The sequence below is a fragment of the Manis javanica genome, chromosome 8 (genome assembly GCF_040802235.1).
Source record: "Manis javanica isolate MJ-LG chromosome 8, MJ_LKY, whole genome shotgun sequence".
Taxonomy (NCBI): domain Eukaryota; kingdom Metazoa; phylum Chordata; class Mammalia; order Pholidota; family Manidae; genus Manis; species Manis javanica.
In genome coordinates this window covers 8352442-8368764 of record NC_133163.1, presented here as the reverse complement: position 1 = coordinate 8368764, position 16323 = coordinate 8352442, and the positions used below count along the sequence as shown (strand labels likewise).

Here is a 16323-nt window from a genome sequence, read left to right as displayed (position 1 = left end):
TACTTCTAATTGTACATAGTTTATAACATCAAGTTCACTAACATTTTAATTTATATAGAACTGCCTTGTAAGTCAAAGTTGTGTGGGCATTTGTGCTTTAAAAAAAAATAAAAGGATACTAAAAATCCCTGTATTTTTTTATTTGATCTAAATATTTTGTTAAAATTGGATTGTTGTAGGAAAACTGTTTCTTAATGTTTACATGTGGCAGATAACTTCTAAGCAATATCACTTTAATTTCTATGCTGTAATGTAAAGATTGGTTTTGATATTTCAGATTATAAAAATATGGTTGGGCTAAAAGAAGAGCTTCTATTCTGCTTTTTGGAAAGTTATGACCTTTACTGCTTACTCAATTTAAATGTTAACAGCATTCACTTCATTAATTGATAAAGGAAATTTAGGTTTGAATAAGGCTTTTAGGCTTATAAAATAGTATTTTTCTACATTAATTTGCTATCATGTTGAAAATATCAGTTCTAAGTTCTGTCAGTTATATCAAGCTGTGTATTTTCTGGATTTTCAAACATCAAGGCATTTAATTTTGGGAGGGATGTGAGTTTACATTTTCCTTTGTGGAAATACGCCACCTCTCATTAGTGTGTGGGTTAAGATTAACAGTTATTAAACCATTTCATTATCTCTTAAAATGATACCAATGTGGATAATATAGTTTCATCATGTACTTCTAAGCTTATACTCCTTAGAAGTTAATGGTATATTAAAACCTAAGTTTCCAACTTGTTTAAAATTCGTTTTACACAGAACATATAGTATGACATTTTTCAGGAGTGTAATTTTTCATTTCTCCCAAGTCTAAAGTCATAGACTAGTTGTAATTGTGTGGGTATCCGCCCTTCTGTTGTTGAAAAAAGAAAAACTAAATATCAAGATGCCCAGCCTTTTTTGCTTGATAGGCACACTATTTCTAGTAAGGTTGCCAAAATGGTCATGCCCAAATGGTTGAAACAAACCATTAGTTTAGAACAAATCTCTTGATTATATAAAGAATTCCGTTAAAAACTGTCTCTCTACATGGTTTTTCTTTCTCAACTCCAGCTTTGAATGAAACAAAATTTAATCGTTGGTTCAGTTTAACAAGGGGTAAAAAGTCCAAGTGTCTGTTGTATATATACTTGAAGAAACTGATTGGCTGTTGTTGTATGTAGGTAAACCCCAGTGATAGGTACCATCTTATGCCTATAATTACACCAGCATACCCACAACAGAACTCCACGTACAATGTGTCCGTTTCAACACGGATGGTCATGGTTGAGGAGTTTAAACAAGGTAAGTGTTTACCATTATGCTCTCCTTTATACACGAAGGATTTGCAGACCACTGTAGACCCAATAGTTGGCTATGCAATTTAAATTGAAGAACGTGTTCACTTAAGTGGATTTTGGTGTTTATTGCTTGGTGACAGTATATATTTTTGAGGTTTGACTTGCAAAACTAGCTTTTAAGCATTTTATTTTTGATTATGTGTTGGAAGATTAATGTTTAAAACTGTCTCTTTAGCCAAGCCTTTATTGGCTGGCTTCATGCCATATGATTGCCATGTAAAATTTTAAATGATACCTTAATTTGTTTTCCACTGGGTGACATAAGAGATGGTTTTAGTGGGCTGTATAATGGAACAAAATTTGAGCAGGATTGGAGCCAAACTGCCCATTATTTTGAAGAACCTCAACTTTTCTGAATCCCAGTAGTACTGTTGATTTGAAGTTAGAACTGCTGACAAACAGTTTTGGAGGGAAGTAGCTGAAATAGGATTGTTTGATTGATACCAGTCCGGGAAAGAGAAACAGCTGTATGACTACCAGCTTCAAATGCAAGTGTAAAGTTCTTTTCTGTACTCTGAAAGAGGCTCTTCATGGAAAGGTTGTTTAGAGACAGCAGGAGGCTTGTTTTTACAAAGGCAAGAAACAGTTTATGGGAAATTTTTCTTGAGTAACTACAGTGCTTCAGTGTTTGGAGAGAGTCATTTTATGAAGATGACATTTTAGAGTAATGGTAATTTACCAGAAAACTGGCTCTCAAAAAATCCTCCAGCTTTTTGAAAAGTGTGTATGTATGTAAGAATTTTTCTCCTCTAAAGTCTGGCTAAAATTGCTGTTTGCTAAAATTAAGATTTTAGGATTATAGTGTGTGTATGTGTGGTATGTTTAAGATCTTTAAAAATTCTAGATTGTTAGACTGCAGCATGCAAACATCTTAATATGTTTTTAATTTAGGTCTTGCTATCACAGATGAAATTTTGCTGAGTAAGGCAGAGTGGTCCAAACTTTTTGAAGCTCCAAACTTCTTTCAAAAGTACAAGTATGTATTTTAAAGCATGTGAGACATGTTGCTCTTTTAAGTAATGGTTTAATGGTCGCATACGTGACATCTCTTCTTGATAGACAATTGTGGTTTTTAATTTTCCTTTAAACATCTTCTGTAGACGTTTCCTTCCTGTCACAGCGGGTGTACTGTTTTCACCTTGTTAAGGTAAAGTATGGCCCCTGCAGTTTGCTGCCTGGTGTAACTGAACCCCTCCATTTGTAGCAACGTCAGTTCTGTAGGCATATGTTAGTCATCACCAAAACTAAATCTGTATACCTTGGCGAAGGAGTGAACTATTAATATCAGTAGTTACCATTCTCTGTTAAGAACCGTAAGTATTTTGAGCCCGTTCTGGAAATTTATTATTAAGATACTCTATAACTTAGACAAAGTTAGTAACTGTCAATATGTAGTCAGTGAAATGTTTTCAGAGTTCTAGCACATGATTGGCCTATTGATTCCCCCTAATGTTAATAAAGCCCCTTCAGATATTTCTACAAAATAATAATTTTCTTGGAATCTTAAGTGGGTGTAACATTTTTTACTAATGGTTTTAATATAATAGTTTAATACCTTAGTACAGGTTAAAAGCCTGATTGTGTTGGTTTTGATGAAAATTGTAAGTTACAATAAATCTTACTTTAAAAAAAAAATGGACTTGCACTTTTATTTGCCCTGAGCTGAAAACTTGCCAGAGTCCCACTTAAAATTTTTTTCTTTAATGCTTGAAACTTTCCTGACCATTTGATCTTGTGTTGGATTGTGTTTTGTAATAATCTAAGCAAGATTGCTTTATGCCATTTCCCCAATTAAAAATAAGAATGATGACCTTCATGATGTCTCTGTGTTTTGTTTCTGTATCTTTTGCATGAGAAAGCAATAATGGAGCCAGCTTAACTGTGTTCTGGGAGCACTGTGCTATCAGTAAAAATTGAAATAGCATAACGTTGAATGCTCTTATTACTCCCCATAAATTTTTCTTTTCCATATGGCAGATAATTTTTCTTTGTTTTTTTATTTTAACCAATGCTGAGGAGAAGTGCCTTTGAACATTTAAACTAATAAACATATATTCCAATACTTCAAAAACTACAAGGGAGTACATAATTATGTGAGGAGTATAGTAACGAAATTGATTTTGTAAAAACGTGTCAGCATATCTTAATCCTTGAGAATCAAAGATGAAACTACGTCCATTCTTTTCCCTATCTCACTTTCTTATAGGAGTAAAAGGTGGGTAGAATGAAATTCTTGAAAGTGCCTACGTAAGTGGCTTCCTTCACTTAAAACATTATTATTGAAATTGAACAAACTTCAACTGTTTGAATGAATTTGCATTACTAGAACTTTTAAGGCTTTTTAAAGCTTGCCTAGTCTTAAAATTTTTATGCTATCCTTTTAATCTATGCAAAATAGTACCTATAAGGTATATTCACTTGGCTGATTAAAAGATTATGATACTTTTACTGACTTCTCTTGAAAGAAATCATTTTAGGCTATTAACAATGACTAAACATAATTAGATAAGAGGATGTAGCAACAAGGAGAGGAAGTTATATCAGAAAATTTAAAATTTAAGCCGAGTTCTGGGAAAACAGATTTGGAAGCATGATAACAATGGGCTAATTTCATCTATACCAAATTCAGTTTTTAAATTTTCTCCATGAATTTCCTTTCATGATACCTAATGATCACAATCATTACACTTCAGGAGTATTAAGGTCTGAGATTTTCCTCTAATGTACTCTATGCAATATGCCAATACTGGACTGCATAAGGGGATTGAAATAGTTTTCCCTTGAGTCATGGTTGAGCCTTACTGGAAGTATCCTTAAAGTATTGCCATTTATTATGTGTAGGATTATAAACCATGTGTAATATACTTGTCTGCCATTCTTGGAAGGGAGGAAATCAAGAGGAAAGTTCATTTGTCTAAAAAAGACAAATCATCTTCCAGAAGATAATGTGTTCTTGAGAAAAAAGGGGTAACCTTGGTTTGTGAAATTTTTAATAGTTATAAGAAAAAGTACTGTTCGTGTATGTCTAAGAGACTCAGGATGACAAAAGTAGCTAGCAATAAATCATTGACATAGGAAATGTGAATATGTAGGTGTTCCATTTCACTGGAAACAAGGAAAAGGTACTAGAAAAAAAACTAGGATGTTCTATAAGGTGTAAGATTGATCTATGATTTCAAGGAGAATGTATACATAGAATAATTCAGCCTTAAAAGTTTTAAAAGACAAAATAGGAAACTGTAACTCTTGGTCCTGAGTTAGAGAATTGCAAGGATTTTTGTCTGCAATATAATTAGATTTTCCAGAGCACATATCTGAGCTGTGATCTACCCAGATAAAATATTAATGTGATGAAATGGCTAGAAAACCTACTTACAGAATACTTGGGTAAATAGTAGGTAATAAAAGCAACTAAAATGTCCATAGGATTTTTTATTAAATAGGTTCTAATTTATTTGGGGGCACATTTTTATATTCTTTATTAGAAACTGATAATCTTTAAGATTTATTGCATTAAGATTTCAAAGTGTCTCATGTAGGCATTTGAGCATCTTAAGTGTGGCAGTGTGAAATAGGGGATGTAATTTTTTGGAACAGAAACGGATACAGCCTGAACTTACAAGTACTTCTTGGTCCCTGTGCTCTGATAAAGATCTTTAATACCAATTCTGGTTTTTAAAACAGCAGAGTTGGGATTTTGTTTTCAATTAGTTGGGTGAGTTTTTGTTTTATAAATCAGTTTCTAATAGGTAATTTCTGCTAAACCTAATTATTGCGTTTTATATGTCCCACTTCCAATATGCTAAAGTGTGACTCAGTAAAAGGACCTTTAACCTCAGCACAAATGCTTCTTAGTTATTTCACACTTTTAGCTATATTTTAAAAATGCCTGAGTGCATGAACAATGTACAGAGTAGATACTCCTGCCCCTTGTATTACAGTAAGAATGGAAGTTGAAGTCTCTAAGCTCCAAAACTTTTAAGCTGTGTTCTACCAAAAAAATTACGTTCAAATGGGTTGTATATTTTACCTTCATAGAGAACATTGTACATCTTTTAAGCTTTTGTTGGTGGTCATTAAGAACACCCATTTTAACAGTGTGGTGAAAGACTGATTTAGAGACTGAGGAAGTTTTGTCCCTACACTATGGTGAACCCAGACAACTTTGCTTTTTTTTTTTTCCCTTGAGTTTTTGTGTGCATGCCTTTTTATACTTTGTTGTCTCCTGTTACCAGTTGTTACACTTCTGTCAGGGAGCTCTTCCTGCATCTTGCTCCCCCCCCTTTTTTGGGGATGGAGGAGTTTTTCTCTTGGCCATTTACAATCTCAGGGGAACTGGAAATCAGGTTACTGTTAAAACTTTGATGTAAGAATATTTAGGGCTCAGAGTGGGTTTCTGTGTATGTAGAATGCATGAGCTTTTAGTGCTTTTATGTGACTTGTTTACTCAATTGAGCCATTTGTTTGTTCCGTATTTTTGGTTTGCTCCAAAAAAATGCTTAAACTGGTAAAGAAAGTTTTGATCTATATAGATTTGGACTGCATATTTGCATGTCTGTCTACATGTTCTCATATATATTACCTCTGTTACTTAAAATACTTCTAACTCTTGAACTTCACAGTTCCTTTCCCAGTAAGACAGGTATTTCATCCTATTTTACACATGACGTACACAAGTCTTAGACCTGGGTTACATAGCTATGAGGAATCAAGTATTTTTTAAATACTTTGTGAGCATAAATAAATAATCAAATGGGTTGTTTTAAGAGAGGATGGTTTAAAAATGTTTAAACTTGCCAAAACTTCCATATCCCTTGGCTAAATGGTTTGGTTTTTTTTTTGGCTTATTTGAACTAGGGTTGGTAGTTTTTTTCTGGGTTTAGGTCAAACTTGCTTTCAGCCAGAAACTCTTTTGTAAAATGTGAAAGATAAAAGTTTCAGCTTTTTAAAAGAGTAACTTAAAATTTTGGTCATCCCCTGATTTTTCCAAACCAATACCTATACTAGATAATGGTATCAGTTTGCTTTTTGAGCTAAAGTTTCTGGTGGGAGGTTTTGCTTCCACCACCTCTCAAAGGGGTTCTGTATAAGAAGAGTATATTGGACTGAACTTTTTTTAGTCTTAATGAAGTTGAATTATATGAATTGTAGGTTAGTTGTAAATAGTTTGTTTTGAAAAGACTTAAAGTAGATGTTTGGTCTTGATGGTATTTTCTGAAGTGAAAACTTGTTTTCTCTAATGGGGTTGAATTTGGCATAGAAATGAGATTTTTTTTTGTTGCTTTCAACATTAGTGCTATCTGCTTGTTACTGAAATTTATACTGTTACTGAAAAAAACCATGAGGCATGTCTTCAAGTTTCAGTTAAATTTTTGGTATCTTTTAATTTAAATTTAAAAGAATGGTGTGTTTGATACTGTCTTTGAAGTTCCTGATGAAATACCTATTTAGTAACACTGGTTTTGCAGCCAAAGACTGGGTGCTTTATTTCCATTAAAGCAATTTTGTTTTAACATATTGTATTTTATTGTGCAGCTAATTTTTATAGATTAATGCACTCCACACTGGAGTCAGTGAACCAAATTATCAGTTAATTTTTATTCAGTGTTCTTGAATTAATCTGCTTTTTTTGGGTAATTAGTCATAAAATCACTATTTTTCAGAAGAATTAAACTTGCCTGTAGTTAGGAACTTGTGGAATTTAGCTTTTATGATTTTATGTGCTTAATGAGATTGCAATTCCTCCTTGCTAACTTGATACTGATCTATAATTATCATGAAGCTTATTACATTATGGTATTAATATCCAGCACAAAGCAGTTAAATAAAATAAATAGCATGTTGTCTTTATCTTCAAAGGCATTATATTGTACTTCTAGCAAGTGCACCAACAGAAAAACAACGCCTAGAATGGTGAGTATAAGATTAGACTTTACAGAAAAAATAAACTTCAGAATGAATCAGATAGTCATAGAACACAGTAGGTAGGAGGTGGGCGGAAGTCCTTAAAACATCCAGGTTGATTTTATTTGTAAATGGAACTTTACTACTAGTAATGGAAGTACAGGAATTTGTGGGTTTTTTTGTTTGCCTTACAGAAGAGTTCATATATCATTTCTTAACTGTATAGTTAAAGCGCTTTGTATCAGCTTACTGATTTTTTTTTCTTTAAATATTTGTGGGGGTGTCTTTTGTAACCTTCCTAGTTTGAAATGTGGCTGATTCTTCTCCCCCAGTTTTGGTGTTAGCATTTTTGGGTGTAGCATAAGGCTTTGGTTTTATCTGTGGAGATTCAGACAGTTCAGTTTCCCTCGTGTGCATTTAAGTATGACCTTCATGTTACTACCTTAAACATTTGATTTTGTGCATTTTATTTTATTTTTCAAATTAACCAGAAATTCATTAATAAAAGTGATATTTATTCAGGGTGGGCTTAGTGGAGTCCAAAATCCGAATCCTGGTTGGAAGTTTGGAGAAGAATGAATTTATTACACTGGCTCATGTGAATCCCCAGTCATTCCCAGCACCCAAAGAAAATCCTGACAAGTAAGCCGTCTTCTGATTTAATCTGGTGTCCTCTTCCCGTTTTCAGCTTGTGCTCATGGAAGCTTTTATGGGCAATTTTAATAACTAAGGTCACTGCTCTGTTGAATATGGCTCAAAGTCAATTTGAGAATCATAGTTTAGGTTTCCTGATCAGAAACATTGAAGAGAAAGACTGTTTCTTGAGAAAAATCACTACAGAAATAGTTTTCTCTAGTGATAGGTTATAGTGATAAGGTGCTTATTAACTCTAGAGTTCAGATTCTGCAGATCTGCCTGTGTGAATTTCTTGACATTGCTTTCTTCTCCCCTGTTTTGTACAGTGGTTGTCAGAATAGCTGTTATACCAAACCTGTCTTTGCTTTTTATCTTTATTAAAAAAAAAAAAAAAAGGAGAACATATTTTGCAAAGATCTGATTTGTGACGGGATTCTGTACTATCGAGAAAATGTGATAATAAAGGCAGGCTCACTTTATCCTTTTTTTATAGGTCAAATTCTGGTTTGATTGCTGTATTATATAGATACTATTTTGACTACTTTGTTGCATTTGGAGGGTGAAGGGAGTTTTAGTAATGAGCTTTTAAAATACAGTAGCATTAAAGAAAGACTGAAAAATAAATGTGAATGGATCATTTAAAATGGTGCTGTAGTAGAAGATTTGTTCTGATTGTTTATATAGATAATATTCTTTTGTGATCAAGTAAAAATTTCTTAGGCTTTTTATAATATTTTGCTATGTTTTTAATTACTAAAAAACTATGATCCATTCAGTAGATGTATCATTACATGTTCAAAAGTAGCTGAACTGCTCATTATTCCTGTTGTTATGCTGCAAATTTCTGTTCATGTGGCTTTTTAAATTCAAGTTTCAGATTTTTAAGGTATATATATTTCAGTTAAATTTTTGAATCTAGAATATCCTTTTCCATTTCAGATTTTTCTAAAATGCGTTATTCCTTTTATTTCATAAGTTTGAACATAATTTTTTCTTAGTTTGCAGTTTCTTGGGCACTTTAGGATCATTAGGAACATTGGCAGTTACTACATAGATAATAAGAGTGTATTTGTCCTAAGACTCTAATTGTTTACATAATAATAGGAATCTAGAGGGCCAGTGTATGGGAAGAACTAAGTTTTGATGGGGTTTGGGTTTTGAATTCAGTTAGCTTATATGTTTGTATTCCAAGCTTTTCTACATCATCTCATCAATCACATTGATAAATGTATTTTCATGACATCCTGATAACTCTACAGTAATGCTCTTCTTACTTTGCAGGGAAGAATTTCGCACGATGTGGGTGATTGGGTTAGTGTTTAAAAAAACAGAAAACTCCGAAAATCTCAGTGTTGATCTCACCTATGATATTCAGTCTTTCACAGATACAGGTATATTTGTACTTGGCTAATCAAAATATTTACCTTCATACTTGAATTTGTCTTCTTGTAAGCTAGTGATACTCCTAGTAACTGTTAAAAATGAATATTGAACAATGATCATCAAAATAATTGTAATGGTTTTAGATTAGTTATTAGTTTCAGTATAGATGATTTCAACACAGATTTTTTTATGTTGTAGTAAACATAAAGTAGAACCATTTTTAATTTGATTTGTCCACAATTTCTTAATGAAATTAGAAGCCACCTAAATATTTGATTATCTAAAAGACTGAGTATGTGTCTGACTGCGTAAACATGTGCCTTAGAAATCTGTGAAGCTAAACTTCTTGTGTCTTGAGAACGTTTGTCCTCAATATCCAATATAGTAGACTTGATTGTTAATTCATGGGTGGGGGATAAGTAGGATTAGAGCTACATTTCACATTGACCTGTACCCTGAGGTATAAGGTAGTACAATTTAACTGAAGCCAAAGGGAGGATGTAGTTGACAGAAGCTAAGGCTGTATGTAGATGTGCAGCTTTTCAAGGGATGAGTGAATATACATAGGGAAAATGATGAATGTGCATCTTCTTTAGAAGCTAAATACTCCCCCCCCCTCCCCAGACATCTCTCCTTTTGCCCCCATTAAGAAAAATTTAGTGTGTGTCATTTTCACCTGTCCCTATTAAGGAGTTTTCCCCTAAGGATATTTCAGATTTAACTTTAAATTTTTTATCTCCTTGGAGGAAAGACAAATTGGTACAGTTTGTTAAAGTCAGTATCATTTACTAAACATATAAGATAAATAAAAGGACAAGAATATTATATAGAGTATTTCAAAGAGTAATTTTAGTATCTAAATGCTGAGGTACAACGACTAGAAGATGTAAGTAGTCAGGTGTTTGTACTTGTATGTAGAATCACTAACAGTATTACATCTGGGAGTTCCTGCTGATACAGGTGTTACCTGTTGTGGTTCATAGACAATCAGTGGCATTGCCTTTGGTGACATGGCAAAAGTTAAAGTTTCAAATAAAATGAAAGGTGATCTCTTATGGTAGTTGCATTCCTGGGAAATTCAGATTAAAGCTAGTTAATGTTTTTATGTAAAATTGAGTTCTTGTTTCAGATCATTGATAAATAAGTTTTTCATCTTTAGAAATGTAAGTAGGACCCAGTACAGTTTCCTCATTGTGAGGAACTGTCTGAATCGAAGGATACTTAGTGTCCCTAGCAATAACCTTTTACCATTGTGACAACAAAAACCCTTGTACAGACATTTTATGATGCATCTTGGAGGGTGATAACTTCAGCTGTTGAACATCACAGAAGTGTTTTTTTCCCAAGGTAAAAATTCTGTTGTCAACTTAAGCTGTTTATGAACTAACAAATCATGTAGAGATACTTGCACTAGAAAATTACTTTTGGATATTGCATCTAAGTTGAACTGTTTATCAAAGATTGTACTAATGAACCATCAAGACTTTCAAGGAACTTTTGGGTATTTGGGGATGGAAATACTTAATTGTCTCGTATCTTGAAACATTTTAATGGAATACTTTATGGGCTTTTTCTAATAAAACACATATTACATGTTCAAAACTCAAATTCTTAACCCTCAGTCTCTACCAACTTCTCTTCAGATCTTTTTGATGTCAAGTATTGGCAACTATATACTTGCTGTTCAAGCTAGAAGTCTTGGAGTCCTCCTAGACTCCTGCTTTTCCCATACTTGATATCAGTCCATTAAAAAATCCTTTTGCCTCTACTTGCAGAATACATGGAGATTCCTGCTACTAGTTGCTGTTTCTACGTCTGTCACCTTAGGCCAGGCTACTTATCACTGCTCTTTCGGATTACTGCCGTTTCTGTAATTTACCTGTTCTGCCATTGCCCACTTACAGCTATTCTCAGTCAGCATCCAAGATGATGCTAAACCAAGTCATGTCTTGACTGCCTTAAAGGGTATAATGACTATCCATCTCACTTGGAAATGAGGTCTAAGTCCTTACTGTGGTGTGCAAGTCTTTACCTCATCCTGACTCTGTGATTGTCTCTGACCTCATTTCCTAGTGTAAGTTTAGAATCCTTTATCCTTGTGTCTTGGGGCCAGAAAAGTAATAAAGTTAGTAAGTAATATTCCAAGGAGTCCTAGAGCTGCATTTGTTAAAGACAGTAACATTTCTTGGGGTAATGGATTGGTACTCAAGGTAAACAAAGGCAGAGACTAAATTGCCACAAACAGTTAGGTCAGGGTTTGTTGTCAGATGAGTTTTGGTACCAATTTTAGGAAAAACTTTTGTGTTAGGAGCTTCTGGGATTTTAGAATCACATATAAGGGATTAAAGATCCCTACTTTCCTCCCCCTGAGTGGCCTTTTGGTCGTTCCTCAAACCTTCCAGGTATGCTGTCCGCTCAGGACAGGCCGCTCTCCCTGGAGTGCTGTTCTGCCGGACACTCTTCTCGCTTCCTCACTTGAAGTCTTCACGTCCACTTAAGTGTCATCTTGGTTTCCAGCCTGAGCTTCCAGTTTTCTTCCCTACTCAGTTTTTCTCCATAGCACTTACTACCATCTAATATGAAGTATCTTTTGCTTATTTTTTTCTTGTTTATTATATTCTCCCTGCTAGGATGTGAAGTTGCTAGTCTCTTATTCTGTGCTATATCCCCAGTGTCTAGAACACTGATATGGTATAGGTACTCAAGAAATATTTGTTGAATGATTGAGTGAGTGAATTTTTCCATTTTGGAAATCTGGAACGAAAATATTTGTATTTATTTATTTTCAACATTTTCTTTTGGTTCCTATGACCCTCTTACTTGAATTATAATAGAAAATATATTATTGTCTTAAAATTTTATCTTGTAGATTCTTGAAAAGGGATATTTAGGTATATTCAAGTTAATAAGCTTAATTTGTTTCACTGCATTTGTTACATACTTAGGCTAAAATGTTAAATTATCCTGGTAGGATACAAAGGTACAGTTTTTAAGAAACCCTTTCTCCATTCTGTCTTAAAGAGTACTATTTAAAGTTATTACTTTAAAAGGTATTACAGTGTAAGAATTAACATACTTTGTGCTTTTATTCATTCATTATGTACACTTTCTGGTAAAAGGTACTTAGAGTTTGCTTAAGCAGTGGATTATTTTAGATCAGAGAAAAGTTTTGACCTGATAATTTTTTAGATGTGTAGTATTGATGGAAAAAGGATCCCTACTTAGAATAGTGTCTCCTGGGTGAGTTTAACTGCCTTTTAAAAAATGTTTCTATTTCTTGTAACAATTTCCTAATTATGTAGTTTATAGGCAAGCAATAAACAGCAAGATGTTTGAGGTGGACATGAAAATTGCTGCAATGCATGTAAAAAGAAAGCAACTCCATCAACTACTACCTAGTCATGTGCTTCAGAAAAAGAAAAAGGTAAATTTAGAAAGTACTTACCAAAGCATTACTACATAATGTTCTATGTATCCAGCCTGTCAATACTTCAAAATTTAGACTCAGTTTAGTCATGTTTGAAATAGATCACTGCATTTTAAATATCTGTTACATGAAGCAGATGCATTATGTGAAATCTTGGACCTACTCTGGTAGGTCCAATAACACTGCTTCCAGACATCAGGAAGATTAATGGTGATGCATCATATCCTTTTTTTATCTATACATACATACTTTCTTATATTCTCTTTTCTAAATCTTTTTTTCTTACTCATTTACTATTCCACATCAGTATCTAATTTCCTTTTCTTTAAAAAAGTAAATAATACTTAATTAGGTAATATGTGGATCAAGTAAATTGTGTAACCTTTATGAAAAATGGCTTTATTTTGACAAGAATTATACATGTATATTATTTAAAAACAAAGTTATTGAGTGTAAAGATCACTAACAGAGGTCATCAGAGTTAATGTTTTGTAGTAGTTATGCTGGTGTTAGTGCTTCCTGTTGAATAACTTAACAGCCCTGTTTTCCTTACCTGGACTTACAGAGGACATACTAGAATTGTAGTCCAGAGATAACAGTCACATTTTTACTATAATTGGTTTCAAAAGTAGATGGCTTATTTCCTATAAAGGGAACTTACAAGAATACAAGTAAATGAGCTAGAGTTATATATTAATATGTTGAGTTAAAAAAGTACAGATGAATATGTACTATTTGGTATTTTTTTTTTTTTTTTTTTTTTTTTTTTTTTTTTTTTTTTTTTTTTTTTTTTTTTTGAGAGGGCATCTCTCATATTTATTGATCAAATGGTTGTTAACAACAATAAAATTCAGTATAGGGGGGTCAATGCTCAATGTACAATCATTAATCCATCTCAAGCCTAATTCTCGTCAGTCTCCAATCTTCTGAAGCATAACGAACAAGTTCTTACATGGTGAACGAATTCTTACAGAGTGAATAAATTCTTACATGGTGAACAGTACAAGGGCAGTCATCACAGAAACTTTCGGTTTTGATCATGCAATATGACCTATAAACCATCAGGTCAAATATGAATATTCATTTGATTTTTGTACTTGATTTATATGTTGATCCCACATTTCTCCTATTATTATTATTATTTTTATTTTTAATAAAATGCTGAAGTGGTAGGTAGATGCAAGATAAAGGTAGAAAACATAGTTTAGTGCTGTAAGAAGGCAAATGTAGATGATCAGATGATCAGGTGTGTGCCTATGGACTAAGTATTAATCCAGGCTAGACAAGGGCAGCAAGACATCCACGGATGCAGAAGATTTCTCTCAAAGCAGGGGGGGTGAGGTTCTGAGCCTCACCTCTGTTGACCCCCAAATTCTCACCTGATGGCCCCCCTGCGACTGTGCCTGTCTTAGGTTGTTCCTCCCTTGAGGAATCTTACCCGTCTCTGGCTAACCAGTCATCTTCCGGGGCCATACAGGGAAATGTAAAGTTGGTAAGTGAGAGAGAAGCCATATTGTTTGCAAAGGTTAGCTTTTTACTTCTTTGCAGATTTATGCCCTGTGGCTTCTATGCCCAGCACTTGTCTCGAGGTATCTTTACCACCTGGAGGAATTATGATACTCGGTAAATTCGATATGAGGCACGAATTCTATTTAAAGTTTGTAATTAGGAAGGAAGAAGAAAAGCTATAGATGTAGCATATGAAGGAAACTTGGGAGGATTGATTATTTCTTTGACATATCTTCTTGTATAGTACCTTAAGTATGTATAGGTTTTAAACTACTAACTAATTTGCACACACATATTGACATAATAGGAATACGGTGACATAAACAAAGCAAATCTATAATTACCAGCCATCTCCAGTGAAGCCAAGAAAACCATTTAGGCACCCTAGGCATTTGTGAAAATTTATCTATGATATGATGGATATTTTCCAACTGTACTTGAACCATCAGACAAATTAAAGCAGCCCATTTCTGGGATCTGTTCACATCCCATATGTTCTTTTAACCATAGATAGTCTATAGTCATGAGATTTTGGGGTGCTACAACTTGCACCCCTCCCAACTCCTGGTTGAGTTCCAACAGTACAGATCCAGTCAAATTCGTTGTCTCACTGTATGCACATGCCAGCCTAGACATCTCCCTCCTCCTTCTTATGGCAAGTCCAGGAGATGGTGGGCTGGATGCAGCCACAACCGCAGCATCGTCCGGATCCCTGTGGAGGCTTTTTGATGATCATCCCCCGGCACGAGTCCTCCAGAGAGTGCTGATGCCGGAAGCTCCTCCTCATATCGTATCTTAGTTCATTTTCTGGGTATCCAAGCTAGGCCTTGATCTTCTGCGTAGAAACAAACAGACCCTTTGCCCACACTTTGACATGCCCTCTATACCACTGTGCAGAACTCATTGGAGGTCAGCACACAGTAACTGCTTTTTTTTTTTTTTTTTTAATTAAGAGAAAGGAATATTATCAGAAAAGAGTACCTCCATAGCTGATCATCTGACACCCTTTAAGTGATCAACATTAAGGATATTTAAAGCATGCGTTGATCTTTGATTTACCAATAGTTTTATCCTGTTAAGGAGTAATCCCCCTTTTCTTTCTTTCTTTCTTTTTTTTTTTTTTTAAATTTTTAATCTACACTTACCTGAAGAATACTATGTTTACTATGCTCTCCCCTATATCAGGTCCCCCCTAACAACCACATTACGGTTACTGTCCATCAGCTTAGCAAAATGTTGTAGAGTCACTACTTGTCCTCTCTGTGTTGTGCAGCCCACCCTCCCCTTTCTCCCTCCCCCCCATGCATGCTAATCTTAATACCCCCCTTCTTCTTCCCCCCCTATTTGGTACTTTTATAAAAAGTTTATATTTGAAAAATATAAAACTATTATTTAGGAAAGAATATGAAGTAAAATTTTGTTAGAGAATGGAAACCACTGGTTTCAGGATAATGATTGGTTATCTGGGACTGGGGTTGGAAAGAGAGAAGTGAAGTGAATACACAGAGTGCTTAACATTTTGTTTCTTAAAGCATAGAATATATTATGGTACAGAGCATCTAGGTCAAGGGCAAGGACTTTGCAGTAGACCATGTGGTTCAATTTTAGTTGCCATTGTTTCCTAGCTGTGAGACCTGGGCAAGGTACATAACAAATCCCATGTTCTTGATTTTCCTTATCTCTAAAATCAGGATAATATTTTACCTGCCTCATTAGGTATTTTCTGAGTTGAAATTAGTACCTGATAGGTGGTTTAGACTAGCTTGGCACATAGTGAATGTTCATATTTGTATCTGTTACTATCACCATCATCATTATTCATAGGTGGGAGTTGGTAGAGCTACTTGCCTTTTTGTTTTTGGTCTGAAATGCAATTTTAAAAGCATGTTTCATTTTAAAAATAACATACTACCTTAAAGCCTTTTATGGCTTGACTTGTTCTCTTCTCAACCTAATGCTTTCGTGAGTAAACTAGGAGACATCTAAAATGTATCATTCTTTCCTTGAGCAGTTTTTATTTATGTAATTGTCAAAATATAAATAACGTAAAATTTACCATTGGATCAGTTATTATTTTTTAACTCAAGTGTCAAGTTCAACATTTGTTTAATGATTTTC

General features: G+C 34.1%; 1 protein-coding gene across 2 annotated transcripts in view; it reads left to right on the top strand.

Annotated features, from left to right (window-relative positions):
* The window catches only part of PAPOLA (poly(A) polymerase alpha), a 76678-nt gene that overhangs the window by 40566 nt on the left and 19789 nt on the right, over nt 1-16323 (top strand). For both annotated transcript variants that reach the window (XM_073241888.1, XM_073241887.1), the window contains exons 11-16: nt 1170-1290; nt 2238-2322; nt 7206-7259; nt 7773-7892; nt 9168-9277; nt 12572-12693. In XM_073241888.1, the coding sequence (XP_073097989.1) occupies nt 1170-1290; nt 2238-2322; nt 7206-7259; nt 7773-7892; nt 9168-9277; nt 12572-12693 (612 nt within the window). The remainder of the gene's footprint in view (nt 1-1169; nt 1291-2237; nt 2323-7205; nt 7260-7772; nt 7893-9167; nt 9278-12571; nt 12694-16323) is intronic.